The sequence below is a fragment of the Passer domesticus genome, chromosome 14 (genome assembly GCF_036417665.1).
Source record: "Passer domesticus isolate bPasDom1 chromosome 14, bPasDom1.hap1, whole genome shotgun sequence".
NCBI lineage: Eukaryota > Metazoa > Chordata > Aves > Passeriformes > Passeridae > Passer > Passer domesticus.
Window position 1 is genome coordinate 9,692,183 of NC_087487.1, and position 16,532 is coordinate 9,708,714.

General features: G+C 40.4%; 1 protein-coding gene across 6 annotated transcripts; it reads left to right on the forward strand.

Annotated features, from left to right (window-relative positions):
* The first annotated feature begins 473 nt into the window (after positions 1 to 473).
* On the forward strand, positions 474 to 15,247 carry SEMA6D (semaphorin 6D). Of its 6 annotated transcripts, none has more exons than XM_064389465.1 (18): positions 474 to 609; positions 994 to 1,105; positions 1,707 to 1,767; positions 1,876 to 1,938; positions 2,025 to 2,126; positions 2,347 to 2,437; positions 2,715 to 2,834; positions 3,278 to 3,366; positions 4,119 to 4,336; positions 4,445 to 4,576; positions 4,773 to 4,928; positions 5,010 to 5,183; positions 5,898 to 6,038; positions 6,139 to 6,216; positions 6,998 to 7,089; positions 7,433 to 7,489; positions 9,300 to 9,467; positions 11,556 to 15,247. In XM_064389465.1, the coding sequence occupies exons 1-18, from the start codon at positions 501 to 503 to the stop codon at positions 12,857 to 12,859; spliced, it is 3,267 nt and encodes a 1,088-aa protein (XP_064245535.1). In that variant the 5' UTR covers positions 474 to 500; the 3' UTR covers positions 12,860 to 15,247. The 6 variants fall into 6 exon arrangements, with proteins under 6 accessions (XP_064245535.1, XP_064245536.1, XP_064245537.1 ...); XM_064389466.1 differs by having other exon boundaries at positions 7,028 to 7,089; XM_064389467.1 differs by lacking the exon at positions 9,300 to 9,467.
* Positions 15,248 to 16,532: the final 1,285 nt, after the last annotated feature.

Sequence of the window (16,532 nt, forward strand, 5' to 3'; positions counted from 1 at the left end):
GGTGCCTGCTCCTGGGCATCAGGGCTGTGACAATGGGCACATTGAACTGAGCACTGAGATGGCACAGCCTGGAAACAAGCAATGCCATTAAAACACAGCATGGATGCTCAGACACATTGTGTGTGTCATGATGTTTTGTGGATCAGATTTAGGTACTTTGGGTAAAGGGTTTGTGTTGGATGACATTCGGTGATTGAGGGGATGGAAAGAGATTGCAGTTTAATTAAAATTCTAATCCCAAGTTTGACAATTTTTCTTGCCAGGTCAGCAGCCTGTATGTTCTATTTCTGATTCTTTGAATTAAATGGGCTGACAGTTGTCATTTCTTCAGAAATGCCTGTAAATCCAGCTAAAAATCAGCAAACATCAACGTGTTTGAGAGCAGCTTCGAGCAGGGCTGTGTCACGCCGCAGTTTCCCATCGGTGTCCCGTGCTGCTGCAGCCTCACCGCTGTGTCCTGTCCGCAGGTAGTTGAGCAGTGCTGTCCCCTGTCCCCAGCCATGAGGCTGCCCGTGCTCTGTGCCTTGGTGACGCTGCTGAGCCTGTCCCGCTGCCGGGCCGTCAGCTTCCCCGAAGACGAGGACCCCATCAACGTCGTGGACTACCACTGTAAGTGATCTGCACACAGTGCTGATAAACACAGGGAAAAAGTTCTAATGCTGATTTTTTTTTTTCCTTGCCCCTGCCACCCCTCCACACAGGATATTATAAATAAATCTGATTGCTTTCAAATTGAAATGTGTTTACTGGCTTTGTATCTTTAATAGAACACTTAATCATTTTCTTAAAAAAGCAATCAGAAATACAGCAATAACTTCAGGAAAAAGAACATTTGCTGACATTAGCCATCTTTTCCTCATTTATATTCAAGCCATTACTCAAGGAATTTAGTTTAAACCCTTCTACACCTAGTATATACAGCTAATCAATGCCATATATTGATTCTTTAGCTCTATAATCCTGAGTGATGGTGTAGCCCATTTTTACTTGCAGATTCAAGGCAATATCCAGTATTTAGAGGACGCCCTTCAGGCAATGAATCTCAGCACAGACTGGACTTCCAACTAATGTTGAAAATTCGAGACACACTTTATATCACTGGCAGGTAATTTTCCTTCACTCAGTTCATTAGATTAAAATTCTTTTCTCTTCTGGTTTTGCATTTATGTGTAAAATTCATTTCGAAAAATGTGCAGAATATGATAAAAATTAGAATTGGGGCAGAATTTCCCAGAGAAATATGCCATATCTATGGCCAGTGCATGAAAATTGGATTTGAAGGCTGCACTTACTGTAGTTAAGCTTAAACCAATGATCAAATGCTCTTTTCCCTCTTTTATATTACTGCCCTGCCTGATAAAAACCTCTCCTGATCATTTTAAACTTGGACTGACATCTCAGGGCCGTAGGAAGCGAGGATAACACACTCACATATTTACAGCCCAGGTTAGTTCTCAGCAGAATGGGCAGACACAGATGGACAGCTGAACACTGCAGGTGCTATCTCAGGACCACACCAATAAAAATCAAAGCCACCCCATGTTACACATGAACAACCTTCTCCCATTTACATTAAACACAGGAAATCCATGAGCATTTCATAGAAGTTGCTGGTCTAACATAACATTCTGAAAATAGATTTAGCTCATCAAATAGAGAGGCACAGAATTAATGAATTTACTGCTGTATTTTTACTTTGCAAACAGGGACCAGGTTTACACTGTAAACTTAAATGAAGTTCCAAAATCAGAAGTTATCCCAAGCAAGGTGAGTAGATGCCTGCTGGAAAGGGAGAGGTGTTTTCTTTTGTTTTAATGGGTTAAGAATTTCCTGCGACAAGGAATTCAAATATTCCTTTCTGGTCTGCTTTAACAGAAATTAACATGGAGATCAAAGCAGCAGGACAGAGAGAACTGTGCTATGAAAGGCAAACATAAAGTAAGTTTAGCACATGATAGAAAAATGACACTAGTATTTATTATATGCGTGGAATTTGTGATTAATACGTCTTACTCTCTTTTCAGGATGAATGCCATAACTTCATTAAAGTCTTTGTTCCAAGAAATGATGAGATGGTGTTTGTCTGTGGAACAAATGCATTTAACCCTATGTGCAGATACTATCGGGTAAGAGTACTGAAGATGTCATTAGTCTGTTACTGGTTTTGCTTGCACTGGTTATGCCATAGCCAATACATCCAGTGTGCCTGGAGAGTGCTTCAAGGTGAAATAAAAACAGACAGAAGCCAATGTGCTGAATTAAGTTTTGTGAAAAGACAATGTTTTGCTTTTGTGCCAGTGCACAAAATAGAAATGACACTATCACCCATTTATTTTTCTTCTCTAGTTGAATACATTAGAGTATGATGGGGAGGAAATTAGTGGTTTGGCAAGATGCCCATTTGATGCCAGACAAACCAATGTCGCCCTCTTTGCTGGTAAGAACTTTTACTTGTAATGAGTCTAAATGATTAATGACACCAAAGGAGACAGAGAGCTTTTAAAGCAAGCACAGGAAAGCTAAAGGTGTCATGATGCCCCTGCTCTTAAATTTTTTAAAGGGCCTCCAAAGGATTAGAAACTGACCTGTTAATAAATAGGTTACAGCAGTCTGGGGAAGTGTGACAGTAAAGAAATGGGGAAAAATACAGGATAGTCAGAATTCTCTAGATTATTAAAGGCCTCTTAATACCATGTTTTTAACTTCCATTTTAGATGGAAAATTGTATTCGGCAACAGTAGCAGATTTCCTGGCAAGTGATGCTGTTATTTATCGCAGCATGGGGGATGGATCTGCCTTAAGAACAATAAAGTATGACTCCAAATGGATAAAAGGTAATTTGGGGAGTATTTTCCCATACACGTGGCAAATGTAATTTCAGTGGCACAGAAGGTCAGGTTATTCACAGTCAGCCTGGTTTACACATATGCTGCTATGTCAGCATGTATGAGGCTTTCAGAATATTAAAAAGCTGCATAATGAAAAAAAAAAGACAATTTTTGTTAAATTCTTCAACAAATGAATTTGCAGTAACAAAATACCTTAGTTGTAATACAATTTCTGTGGGGCCTTATTACACTCCATTAGCCAATCCTAAAGAGTTCAAGCTGATTTAAACTCCATTGTACCTGTATTTGGACATCCTAAAGTATCTGGAAGACTGGAGCTCACCTTGGCTGAGGTAGACCTGGGGAGGAGTTGCCAAGTCTCACAGTGTCACTGTCGTGTGCCCATTGAGCAGTTCTTTGAAGTAACTTTTCCTTGCTCTTTCTTACAGAACCACACTTCCTTCATGCCATAGAATATGGGAACTATGTTTATTTCTTCTTCCGAGAAATTGCTGTAGAGCACAACACTTTAGGCAAGGTCAGTATCGTCACCGTGAGCGTTGAGTCACAGCAGAAGGAGCTCATCTTAAAACAGCATCAGGAATGAGCACAGTTCATAATATGAAGAAGGAACTAGGACAAAGCTTGCACAGTTTTATCACGGTTATAATTTACAGGGAGGGGAGAAGAAGAGAATTAGAGCAGTGCATTCTTCCACCAAAAAGCTGTTTCTGTTCTCCGGCCTTGCTGTTAGTGAGCTCGCTACAGGTGTCTTTCAATGTGCTGTTGCCTTAGTGCTGCTGTTGCCTTAACTCTTGTGCCAAGTACTGGAAAAGCTGAGGGTGTTTTCATGCTTATTAAAGAAACAAAAGAAAACACCACAAAAGGAGAGCTTCAAAGAAGTTTCTCTAATGTCCCTGGATATTGAATAATTCAGTCATGCCAGTACAGAGTATAATACTCATGCCTCACCATGGAAGGATATTCTGCAATAAATTATTAAATGCCTTACACATGGTTAATTAAAGTCTTTAAATCTCACTAACAATATGATTTTGAAGGTGAAAAGGGTGGGAGCAAACTGTGGAGATGCATTTGCTTGGTGATACATTAAGATGGCTGTGCACTACGAGCTGAGCACCATTTGCTTTCATCTTCTCTGTGCAGATAAATGACAGCTTCCTGTTAACAACATTATCTTGGTGTTTCATTAAGAGCTCAGAAACAAGCACTGTTTCCCTTGCATCTCTCAAGCCTCTCTCCCTTTTTCCTTCTTCTTTCCTTTCACAGGCTGTGTATTCCCGTGTGGCACGCATCTGCAAAAATGACATGGGGGGCTCCCAAAGGGTCCTGGAGAAGCACTGGACATCCTTTCTGAAAGCTCGGCTCAACTGCTCCGTTCCTGGGGATTCATTCTTCTACTTTGATGTTCTGCAGTCTATCACAGACATAATAGAAATCAATGGAGTGCCCACTGTCGTGGGTGTATTCACCACGCAGCTCAACAGGTAAGAGATGAGCAACCTTTCATCTAAGGCAGATGTCAGGTTCTCTCTTACACTGAGATTGGTCCCATTGTAATCTGAGTTCTTGAAACTATTTTTCGAATTTCACAGCATCCCTGGTTCAGCAGTGTGTGCTTTCAGCATGGATGACATTGAGAAAGTCTTCAAAGGGAGATTTAAAGAACAAAAGACTCCTGACTCTGTTTGGACAGCTGTACCTGAAGACAAAGTACCAAAGCCAAGGTAAAAGGTTCTTACTTAAAATGTCATAACATTGTCCCTGTAAAGAGCTACCTTAAATCAGCTGCACTCTTGAGTGCCTTGCTGGGTAAAACCCAAAGCAGAGCTTGATGTTTCAGCCATAAGGATGCTCATTAACCGGCTGCCTTCTCTCATTAACTAAAATATCAAGAGGAAAACAATATTGTTCTCATTTCAGACCTGGCTGCTGTGCAAAACATGGCCTAGCAGAGGCTTACAAAACCTCCATTGATTTCCCAGACGAAACGCTCTCCTTCATCAAATCTCATCCGTTGATGGACTCAGCTGTTCCCTCAGTCACTGAGGAGCCCTGGTTTACCAAAACACGTGTCAGGTATGACAGTTCAAAAGTAACACCTGTGAAAAGGAAAACAAAACAACTTGCTGTTAATGATGTGCCTTCTGGTCTTGCTAGATACAGATTGACAGCAATTGCTGTAGACCACGCTGCTGGACCCTACCAGAACTACACAGTCATATTTGTTGGCTCAGAAGCAGGAGTAGTACTTAAAATCTTGGCAAAGACCAGGCCTTTTTCTTTGAATGACAGCATATTACTGGAAGAGATTGAAGCATATAATCATGCAAAGTAAGTATTACCAGAACATCTAAGCTCTTCATCTAGTCCTTGATACCTAGCTAAAAAAGATTATGGTAAACCAGCTCATTATCACCAACATCACCACTTGTTTGTCATTTCATCGTGTTCCTCATGTTGAATAACCTGAAAGTATTTGGTCACTTGCCATTTTGCATGGGTTGAATGAACAACCTAATTCCACTCCAGTGACGTCAGTGACACGGTCTAACTCCCCCGCAAACACTTCTGAAACGTCAGAAGTCCTTGGTGATGTTAAAAAGAAATGATGTGTGCTTATCTTGAGGGTTGCTCAAGAGTGGCTGATAGTGTATAACCTATATCTGATCATTTTAAACTGGTTTATTTTTTGGCACAAAGAATTTGGGAGTGGAAACATTCCAATTAGACTCTACAGCCATCTAATACAGGACTCCTCTTCTGCTCTCTCATGATACTTATGCTGACTGAGAGAACAAAGAAAATGGATTTGGATTTTTTTTTCCTCCATAGTTCAGTGAACTTCTCACCTAAGTGTTAGCAGGAGCCAGAAGCCAGCATTTGATAACTCAGAGGTTTGTTTAGCAATGTCTCAGCAAAGAGTCATAGGTTACATTTATGTATGTGAAAATTTCTGTTCAGTAGCTACACAGACAATAAATAAAATGTTTACTGTACAAAGTACTACAGTCATTAAAGCTGCCTGCCCTTGTTTTTTCTGACCAGGTGTAATGCAGAAAGCGAGGAGGACAGAAGAGTCATTTCCCTCCAGCTGGACAGAGACCACCATGCTCTGTTCGTGGCATTCTCCAGCTGCGTCGTTCGACTTCCCCTGAGTCGGTGTGAGCGTCACGGGTCATGTAAAAAGTATGGCTCCATTCCTGAACCCCCCTTAAAGCAAGGGTACCAACATTTCTTTGGAAGGAAGTAAAACATGCATGATTTTTTGGGGTTTTTCTCTTGCAAGGGCATGTATTGCTTCACGGGACCCGTACTGTGGCTGGTTAGACCATGAGGCGTGTGGAAGAGTGACACCAGGCATGCTGTAAGTACTCCTTTCCAAGTTAGCCCAGCATCTCTAAATATGCTTTACATGAGCTCATGCCCTGTGCTCTTCCCTTGCACACAGTTACTAAATCTCTGGTTTTTTAAAGATTTTTTTTCAGTGGACTGTATCTATAAGAGAACAGAATGCTAAGTCTGGCTTAATTCAGGAACCTCTGGGTGAAGACTTGCTTTCAGTGGGAGTTTTAGATGTGTAGGAGGACAGGCAGACCTGTAGGAAGAGCAGTTGGAAGCAGGAAGTCAAGCAATTGCACCATGCAAACCTCCTTGGAGCAGCTCCAAGAGGACAGGACACAGTATCCCCTCCCAGGCATGCTCATGGTCAGGGCACAGGCAATTGCAAATATGAAAGCACAGGATTCACAGTGGGAAGAGCAAGGTTGGAGCTGGGGTGTTATATATGCATACCAAAGGCATTTTGCACAAATCAAGTCTGTAATATATGGTGCACTGGCAGCTGTATCTTAAAAAGAGGCCTTTGTAGCCAGCCAGTGCAAATTTTAACTGGTATAATTGGATGGTTGTATCTAAACCCAAGAGCTTGCCCAATGGAGAAGACATGATGCAGTTGTTAAAAAATTGGATTGTTTTTCTTCTATTTCCTGGCATGAGCACACAGAGATAGTTTTAAAGCCGGACTATCCTGTACATTTTGTACAGTCCTTTGGGCCATACACTGGCTGTTGTGTATGTTTCCATCTGCTGCTTCCAGGAAAAAAAAAAATCTCCATTTGTATCCTTACTAATACTGTTAATTGCAGGTTCTCTTTGTTTGTTTCATACAACCACAGCACTGGAGGATACGTACAAGATGTCGAATACGGCAACACGGCACAGCTTGGGGACTGCCATGGTAAGGCACAGTCACTGCTGCTCCTTTGGAGTGTCTCACCATAGTCTGTGGCCACACCTCACTGTGGATGTTAAATTTCTGATGAGCTTTTCAGTAACATGATGAACACATCACCTGGTGTTACTGTGAATGTTCACAAAGCTGAGCTTTTAATCCTGGGTGGCAGAGTTTTTCTCTTTCCTTCACCAGTTTACAGCTATTTGGGGTCTACAGCAAAGTATTGAAGAATTTATTTTTTGTAACCAGTGATATTTTAGTTTTTATTTTCCATTACTCAGGTTTGAGATCTTTTGCTTTCTTTTTGTTACTTTTTACTGATTACTTGTTCCTTTAATTCTTTTAGAAATTTTGCCTACTACAGCTACACCAGATTACAAAATATTTGGCGACCCAACATCTGGTTAGTTTTTTTTAATTTTTTTGAATTAATGACCTTTACTTTCCTTCAGTTCAGCATTTTCAGCCCTTTTTTCCTTCCTTTTGCACAGTTGGCAATCCTCCATTTTTGTGCTTTTACTCATGTTCCCACTGATGGTAAAGATAGTCAGACTCTTCTCACTCAGCACTTCACCCTGTGTAGCCGCATGTTAACAGCTCATTATTTATTGAGACATCTTTTATTAAAGAGCCTGATTAACATAGATGACATCTTCACTGCACGAAGTCCACTAAGCTTTACTCTTGATCCCCAGCCATGCGTTTGTGAATGCCCCTCTTGGTCATCTCTAGTAGATGAATGGCAGAACTTCATCATCTTCCTCCTTACCTCTCCTTTTCTCTTTTCCTTCTTTCCCAGCAAGCTTTTTGCACAAATACACATTTTCTAAAATGTGTATTTCTTTATTTTTGAAATGCTTTAAGTAGTTTATGCTAATGGAAAAAAAATTTAACATCACGAACTGTGTAGCTGAATGAGAAATTGTGTAGATAAAAAGTGGCTTAGAAAAAATGTTGTGCATTGTTTTCAGATGGACTTTTGCATCCTTTTCTCCTCCAGTGATTTTTCTAATAAGGTGTTCACCACCAGCCCCTGGTGTTCAGGGACACCCAGTGCTCCTCTGTTGAACTCAAGAGCAGAACCTGTGTTGACTTCAACAGGAGCAAGACTCAGGCCTTACTTTCCAGTCTTTGCTTTTGGAACTTGGGTCTTTGCTTTCAAACCAAGGGCACATTTCTGGCTGACAAATAGGACAGTAATCTGTCTGTATGTTAAATTTGTAAGAGTGCAACAAGAACATTATTTGTGGTTTGATTTCTGACATTTTCACTTCTGTAACTTGACAAGAAGTAATGTTTGAGACAAATATTTTCCAGATCTATTTACCCACAATGCAAGTTAGAGACTCACTTAAGGAAACAAAACAAAACTGTCACACAGAAATGCTCCCTGGCTTTATGAGTGTTTATCAACTGAATTTTCAAAGTGGTATTTTATGACACAGATACAATTGAACCTTATTTTAAAGTCCTGAATGAGTGTGTTTTTGAAGTACATTTCTCAAGTCTGATCTCAAGCCATAGACTTTCCTGCCTAAACCTACTGGGACAGTGAACACAAAATACTCAAGGGTGCAAATGAGACTGGACTGTAAACCAAATTTTGGGTTTCCTCCTCTGTGCATTTTCATGTAGGCTGTGGTGGGTCTGTTCAGCAAACATATTAAAGAGGAGCCAGAATCTCTGCAGGATTGTTCCTTAGGAACCATTACAAAATAGGGGTTAAAAACATTCCTTTTATCCCCACCTGCAGAAATGGCTCATTCAGCAGTTCCTGGTATACCATAATAGCAGTAATGGAGCTGGTCTGGTTTCTCAGGCATAACCTGTCATGAGTGTGCATCGTTCCAAGTAACTTCTTTTTTTTTAAAGATGTTTAAAAGGCAGCCAAGTATGTTGTCTCCAGTGAAGAATATAGCAATTAAGTAGACTAAGTTGTGTTTTTCACCCCCACAGTTGCTTACTTTAACTTTTGCACTGGTTTCACAGTTGACTTCTCTGGCTTTTTGGCTAGCAGCAGTTGAAGTGTAAATGTACTATTTTCATACTTCCAGTTTGGAAGTAATTGATTTTAATCAGCCATCTGTACTTCTGCAGAGTGTAAGGGGGGGGTCACATTTTGCTCTGACATGTAACTCCCATAAAATACTGTGTCCAGCTATAGCTTAGATGTGCCATGAAACACATTAATAAAAATCTGTTTGCCACCACAGACATGGAGTTCTCCTCAGCTTCCATTACCACAATGGCAAGTATCCCAGTTATATCACCTAAAGTGATTGGTTCCTGGAAACCTAAAGTGACTGGCTCTCGGAAATTTGTAGTTCAAGATGACCCAAACACTTCTGATTATTCTGATCCATTATCAGGTGTCCCAAAGGGTAAGGCCTTACCAGGGAATACATTGCAGCTGAATGGAAACCTGATAGTCTCAACATTGTCTAAGGCTTAAGTTAAATGTAACAGCTATGATTGTTGGGCTTTATTTTACACCCATTTCCTGTGAATACGCAGACAGTGCAATCATGTTTTTCATACCTACTTATCCCATGGACAAAGTGCTGCTTAGAGCTTATAATGGGAAACACAGATTCTAAACTCAGCTTTTTAATCCTGGAGTGGTCCAAAACTCCCATTGAAATCAATGGCAGTTCTGGATACATTAAAAAAAAATACCTTCTGCACCTCTGTTTATTGTTTTCAATCTTAAACTGTTTAAGCAGTAACCTAAACACTGGCCTAGACTGTTAGTCCTCATGAATGGTTGCTTATGTTTTGGGTTTTTTTCATTTGGATTGGGGGTGGTGGCAAAACAGAACACAAAGCAGAGCCACATGAGACATCTGTGTGTTCAATGGGGTGTATCCCAAACTCTGCTTGCCTGGAACATGGTCTTGAACAAGGGTCAGAGTAGGAAAGTGCTGAATATTTATCCTCTGGGTATGAGCATCAGTTTAGAGATGATCTTAGTACATAGTGAGACATCCAGAGGTTTTAAGCTGAACACAAGAAACCTATTCTGCCTGTAGTTCATCTTTCTCTAGCCATTCTTTCAGCTAAGTGAGCCTTTGATTAGGCTTTTATGGCAATTGAGTCTTTAATTCAATAGGACTACTGCAGTCAACCACAGAATCAAGAAGCTTCCAATCCCCTAACCAAAATTTAACCCAAGTCTCTCTCAGTGCATAGCACAGCAAGGTGACAGACATGTTTGCACAATTCTGTATTTACTGAAAAAATCTCACCAGCCAAAAACCATTTCTGTTTTATTACCATTCACCAAAGCATATCAGGTTTCCTATCAGCCATTATGGCCGTGCATTTGTCATTTTAATTTGTTGCAGTTATTTTCTGTTTTGCTTTAAGTTTTTATCATCTGCTCTTGGTTCTGAATCACATTTTGTGTCATAGCTATTAGTGAACTTTACTCATGTTTTTCTTCTGCTTCTGCACAGTGCCATTAAAACCTGTAACCCTGAACATTAACAATATTCAAAGGCCTTGCCTCTAACAAAAAGTGGCTCTGTTTCTTCCCTCTTGCTCTTTCATTTTAACATCTCTTGGGATAGCAACAGAATTACTTTCATTAAAAACTAACATTGTCTTAGCTGCAAGATGTCTGTGGTTGCTTTAAAAAATCTAAAAAAAATCAAAGGGAGCTTGTTAATACCCAAATAAAAAAATTAATCAAATATTCAATTTCTTGGTCTAAGCTAAAAGTTTCTAAATTTTAACATTCTCTAATAATTTAACCTAAGTTTTTTTTATAATGTTATGCAAGTATTTATGTTTGTTGTTGGTAAAAAATAAAAATCAGTGCTCTCACAGAATCACATTATCTTCAAACTTGGACATGTATAATGAGTGCAGGTGTGCCACTCCAGGACTAGCAGCCTGGGAGTGGAGCAGTTTACAAGTTTTCTACTGTATTCCATTAGCGTGGCTGTAACAATGCAGTATATATCTTATACGTTTTTACACAACATTTGCATAATCCTGTCTCTCCTTTGATACTGATTTATGAGTTGGGCAGGAAAGTGAGAGAGAAATCCATCTATGAGTTATTAATTGCTGTCTGGCCCAATAGGACCTTCTAACCTCAATTTTCCAGCAGAAATCATTAATGTTAATAACATAAGGCCCCTATTTGTGAGCCTTAAAGGAAATTTGGGGACAGGCTAAACAAAACATAAGGAGAGAAGCTGCAACAGGCATTCCTCATTATCAGAGAAAATGGACAGTCTTCATTTAGCCTTGTCCATGCACACACAGTTATTTTATAATTTTTCTAAAATTATTTGCATTCACCAGAGGAGTAGATTTCAGGATGCTACTGAGTTACACCAACACCACAGCCAGAGCACTTAAAAACACTTGATAGACACTGCCATGAGGAAGGGTGCCTTCTTCTGAAATGTGTCAGTATGAAATAACCTGTGGATTTATGATATCCTGCCTGTCTTTTGCAGGTGTGAGGTGGGAAGTACAATCAGGAGAGTCCAACCAAATGGTACATATGAATGTCCTAATCACTTGTGTCTTTGCTGCTTTTGTCCTGGGAGCCTTTATTGCGGGAGTGGCCGTTTACTGTTACCGGGATATATTTGTCCGGAAATCCAGGAAAATACACAAAGATGCAGAGTCGGCTCAGTCCTGCACTGACTCCAGCGGGAGCTTTGCCAAACTGAATGGGCTGTTTGACAGCCCTGTCAAGGAGTATCAGCAGAACATTGATTCACCCAAACTGTACACAAACCTGCTGACCAGCAGAAAGGAGTTGCCTCCAAACGGCGATACCAAGTCCATGATGATGGACCACAGGGGACAGCCTCCAGAATTAGCTGCACTTCCAACTCCTGAATCTACTCCAGTTCTCCAACAAAAGACTCTGCAGGCTATGAAGAGTCAGTCGGACAAAGCGCACGGGAACCTCAATGCTTCACGAAAGGAAACCCCTCTAAAAAGCCCTCAGTTTTTTCCTTCTAGTCCTCCACCCCACTCTCCTCTAAGTCATGGACATATTCCCAGTGCTATTGTTCTTCCCAATGCTACCCATGACTACAACACATCTTTCTCAAATTCTAATGCGCACAAGGCGGACAAAAAGATGCAACATATTGATCATCCACTTACAAAATCATCCAGCAAAAGAGACCACAGGAGATCTGTTGATTCCAGGAACACCCTGAATGATTTTCTGAAACACTTAAATGAAACTACTAATAATCCCAAAGCAATTATGGGAGATATTCAAGTGGCCCACCAGACTTTAATGCTGGATCCAATGGGCAATATGTCTGAGATCCCACCTAAGGTTCCCAACAGGGAGGCTTCCTTATACTCTCCTCCATCGACTCTGCCGAGAAACAGTCCCACAAAACGAGTGGATGTTCCCACCACTCCTGCAGTACCAATGACCTCTTTGGAAAGGCAGAGGAGTTATCACAAAAATTCTTCACAGAGGCACTCAATATCTGCCCTTCCTAAAAACTTGAACTCACCAAATGGTGTTTTGTTATCCAGACAGCCAAGTATTAATCGTGGGGGGTACATGGCTCCCACGGCAGGCACTAAGATGGACTACGTGCAAGGGACGCCTGTCAGCGTTCACCTCCAGCCTTCCTTGTCCAGGCAAAGCAGCTACACGAGCAATGGCACCCTGCCTCGCACAGGAATAAAGAGGACACCCTCCCTAAAACCCGACGTGCCACCAAAACCCTCATTCGTCCCTCAGACGACGCCAGTCAGACCACTGAACAAATACAGCTACTAGGACATGTCTGTGCTAAAATGAGTGGGGCACTGACCTGTACAGGTTGTGAAATGATGTTGTGGTAGACACATAAGGCAGAGACTTGCTTGTTACTAAGGAGAACAAAGTGGCCAAAGAAACTGTCTTTACTTGAGCAACATCTGTGTCTAGCCACATGTAGCTGTAGCGAGACTTGGTGTACTTGCTACAAGCAAACACAAAAAAAAAACAAAAAAAACAAAGGAAAGTGCTGGTCATTACATTTCTTTTGTTTGGAGCTAAGGAGACATGTAGCACAATGGGGTGGGGGCTACGTTACTGTTCTAAATAGCTAAACAACAGTTGTTGGGAAAAAATCAGTAAGCAAATACTTGAAAAATGGGTTCCATTTTAGACTGCCATTAAGTGTGGTCATTCCCATTAAATGTGAACATTTTACTATGTATGCATTCACCTTGCCTCTTGCACAAATGTCAGAAAATGGTAATGTCTCAATGAATAGCTGGGTTAATAATCAGTTTGCTGGAATTAAGTCTCTGACCCAACTGTAGCATTATTTTTTTCTCTCCATGTGTGTGGCATTTTGTTTTTGCCACAGATAAAGCTGTGCGTGTGTGTGGATGTGTGTGTGTACCGTACACACTAGGATGTACTTAGATTCCCATTGCATCTTTTTTGCTATGGAATTGTTTACATTGAGCATGACTGAACAAACAGATGACTCTGCCTTCTGCAGCCCGCTGGGCTCAGCTGGAGCCAGCTACGGATGAACTGCGCATCTCTGACAGCCTTCTGAGGGGAACGCCTGGATGAAAGAGTCACCCAGTCAAAGAGTGCAGATTGGTTAATTCCTCATAACTCTGGTATGCTGCTATTGATTCAGAGCTGTGCATTTCAAATCTGGTGTTTTGGGCTGGAACGGGGGAGTTTTACTGTGTTTCCACAGTGCCTCCATCCAAAACCTGGCCACTGTGAACTTGAGCCCCTGTACTTCTCACTGAGGGCAGCTAATAGTCAGTTCACTTGGCAAACGCCTGTGTAACTGGAGAAGGTCACGTTTTTGTTGCATTTAATAACGCCCTATACGCTGATAGACTCTTGTCAATAAAAAAGGAGAAACATTAATTGGCCTGGCAGAAGCAGTCTGTGAAAACTCAACAGTAGTGCAATCAATTTGTTTTTGTTGTGTAAAGTAAGGTTTGTTTTTTTCCAAAGTCATGCAGGTAATGACAATATTCTGTAAATATTATGTGTGAGTTTACCTGAATCTGTGCATTTTGTGCCTTATTCATGCAAATGATAAAAGTACTAAAAAAAAATTAAATCTGTCAAGTGTTCTCACTATAGCACATATCTCCCGAGTGCCAGTTGTAAAACCTCTCAACAGCACCAAAAAAAAAAAAAGATAAAACGCAAGAATAATTAATGGTAACTAAAGGCAGCCTACAATCCAAGAAGACAGCAGCATTAAATCACCTTACCATGATAAACATTCCACTCCAGCTCTCTGAAGGATCAAACAGTTATAATGTGAAATCAAATGAGGTTTCTAGGGTAATGGAACACCTGCTAAAGTTGTGTAAGCTATTTAGTAGGGTTTACAGTATCCACTTGCAGCTGATGTTCAACACAGATGGCTATTTTAGCTTGCAAACTACACACTACCACATTGTTTATTGAACATAACTATAGAAATAACCATGGCAGAGGAATATTCATGAATTAGTGGGACAAATAACTGCAACGGGTTTCAGAGACGGTGGAGATTTATATTACGTGTTCAAAGGGGAGAAAAGGTTAGTCACTAAAAACTGGATCTCTGTTACAGAACAAAGAATAAAGGGTAGAAGTAGTCATTTTTTTTCTTGTAAGGCTGTAAGGGACATTTATTTCCTGAGACCTCTGGATCCAAAAATCAATGATCTTCCTTCCTAAACACTTCTGTCTTGCAACTAAAACACTACAGATTAATAACTATTAAAATGTACTCAGTTGTCGGAAGACACAAACTGATCCGAATTCACTTTACAAATATTAATACAGACTTGTGTGACCCGGAAGATAAATGTATGTGAACCCTGATAACCTCCTGTAACATTGTGCTGCCTTGTAGATGGTAATGTGAGTTCTCTCAGTATTTATGTTGAAATTTCTAACATTCAACCTAGTCCTTATTCTGTTAATTTAATAATAAAAGATGCTTTATCCATTTGTGCAAAGGTAAACGCAGATTGTATCTTTTTTAATGGTACGGCATAAAAAAGTAACCCTAAAATGAAGCTGCTCTATTACTATAGAGTACTTTAACATGTATAGATATCTTGTAAACTTGTATTGTGGATGTGTAAATAATACGTTCTTTGGGTTTTTAACACCGCATGTAAAGTCAAAATAAAATATTCCCATGTACTGAGTGTGTCATTCATTATTGGTGCAGATGTGTTGTGGATTACTCTGTTTGCCTGCAGCAGCTCTGCGAGGAGAGCACGGAGCCCTCGGCTGCTCCCTGGCCTGTGGGGCTTGTGGAGGTGGGGGTGACTCACCAGGGTCCTGTGTGTCCTCTTCACTGAGCTCTGTGTCCCTGGAGCAGTCTGGTAAATACAAAATACAGAGGTAAATACAAAAATCAGAGTAACCAGCATGTGGTGGCAGAGCTGAGTCCAGGGTCAGGGCTGCCCACACATCACCAACACCATGCACTGAAGTTCTTCCCTGGAGCCCCATCCAGGTGTCAGCTGGGCTCTAGTTCCTGCAAACCTTTCTTATCAAGGTCAAAAAAATACCAATTTTGTGCAAATACAGTACAGTTTTGAAAAAAGATATTGTGTTCCTTCTACAATGTGGATGACAAAACACAGCTAATTCCTGGCCAAATTAATTGCTGACTCACGTAGCAGGACATTCCTAAATACTTATTAATGCTTAATAATTGAAACTCACATTTCAGGCAGACAGTTAAAGCCCAACAGAAAAATAGGTGCTGTATATTTAGTATGTGCCAACATCCCACACAATTTTAAAATAATCAAGGTAATTTAGCATCAGAAAACAAATATAACATTCTTTTAATTAAAAGTTGATTTTAGATAGTGGGTAGAAACGATTTTTTACAAGATTATTCTGTCAAGGTATTAATCATTTGAAATTGCTGTACATGTTATAACACTACAATGGCACCTAGTTGTATCTTGGGAAAAAAATTCTGAAGGAAAAAGAAATACAGTGCTGAAAAAGTTCCAAAGCTATAATGGCTCAATATATATATTCTAGTACCAAAGACAATTTCTATTTTTTTAGTAGTATGGGGTTTTCTTCATTGGATGTCTTCATATATAAAATGTAGCATCAAACTCATACAGCTCTCAGAACATGCTGCTTTCCCACTTTCAAATTAACTATGCCTTTGACAGCAGTGTCAGCCAGTGGCTAAAGGCCTTTCCTCTGGAGGGGCTGGACCCACCTGAGTCATCTTCAGCCAGGCTTTAAAGGTCACCATGAGAAAATTACAAATAGCTGTTTTAGTGATGTGTAAATGTGCATCGGCAGCACAAATCCTGGGATATTTTTTGTTCAGAAAAATGTCTCTATTTTATCTAAAATGTGTCAAGTGACCATTTTCTGGGGTTCCATGGTTTGTTCTGTATTGAACCAGCCTTCCCTTAACCAGTGATGTGGTGGCTGGATGGGTGTAGCC

Excerpts from the sequence above, each read along its gene's own strand:
- SEMA6D (XM_064389465.1), top strand. The coding sequence starts at position 501 with ATGAGGCTGCCCGTGCTCTGTGCCTTGGTGACGCTGCTGAGCCTGTCC. Across the intron at positions 1,106-1,706 it reads ACACTTTATATCACTGGCAG|GGACCAGGTTTACACTGTAA; the intron begins GTAATTTTCCTT and ends CTTTGCAAACAG. Across the intron at positions 1,939-2,024 it reads CTATGAAAGGCAAACATAAA|GATGAATGCCATAACTTCAT; the intron begins GTAAGTTTAGCA and ends CTCTCTTTTCAG.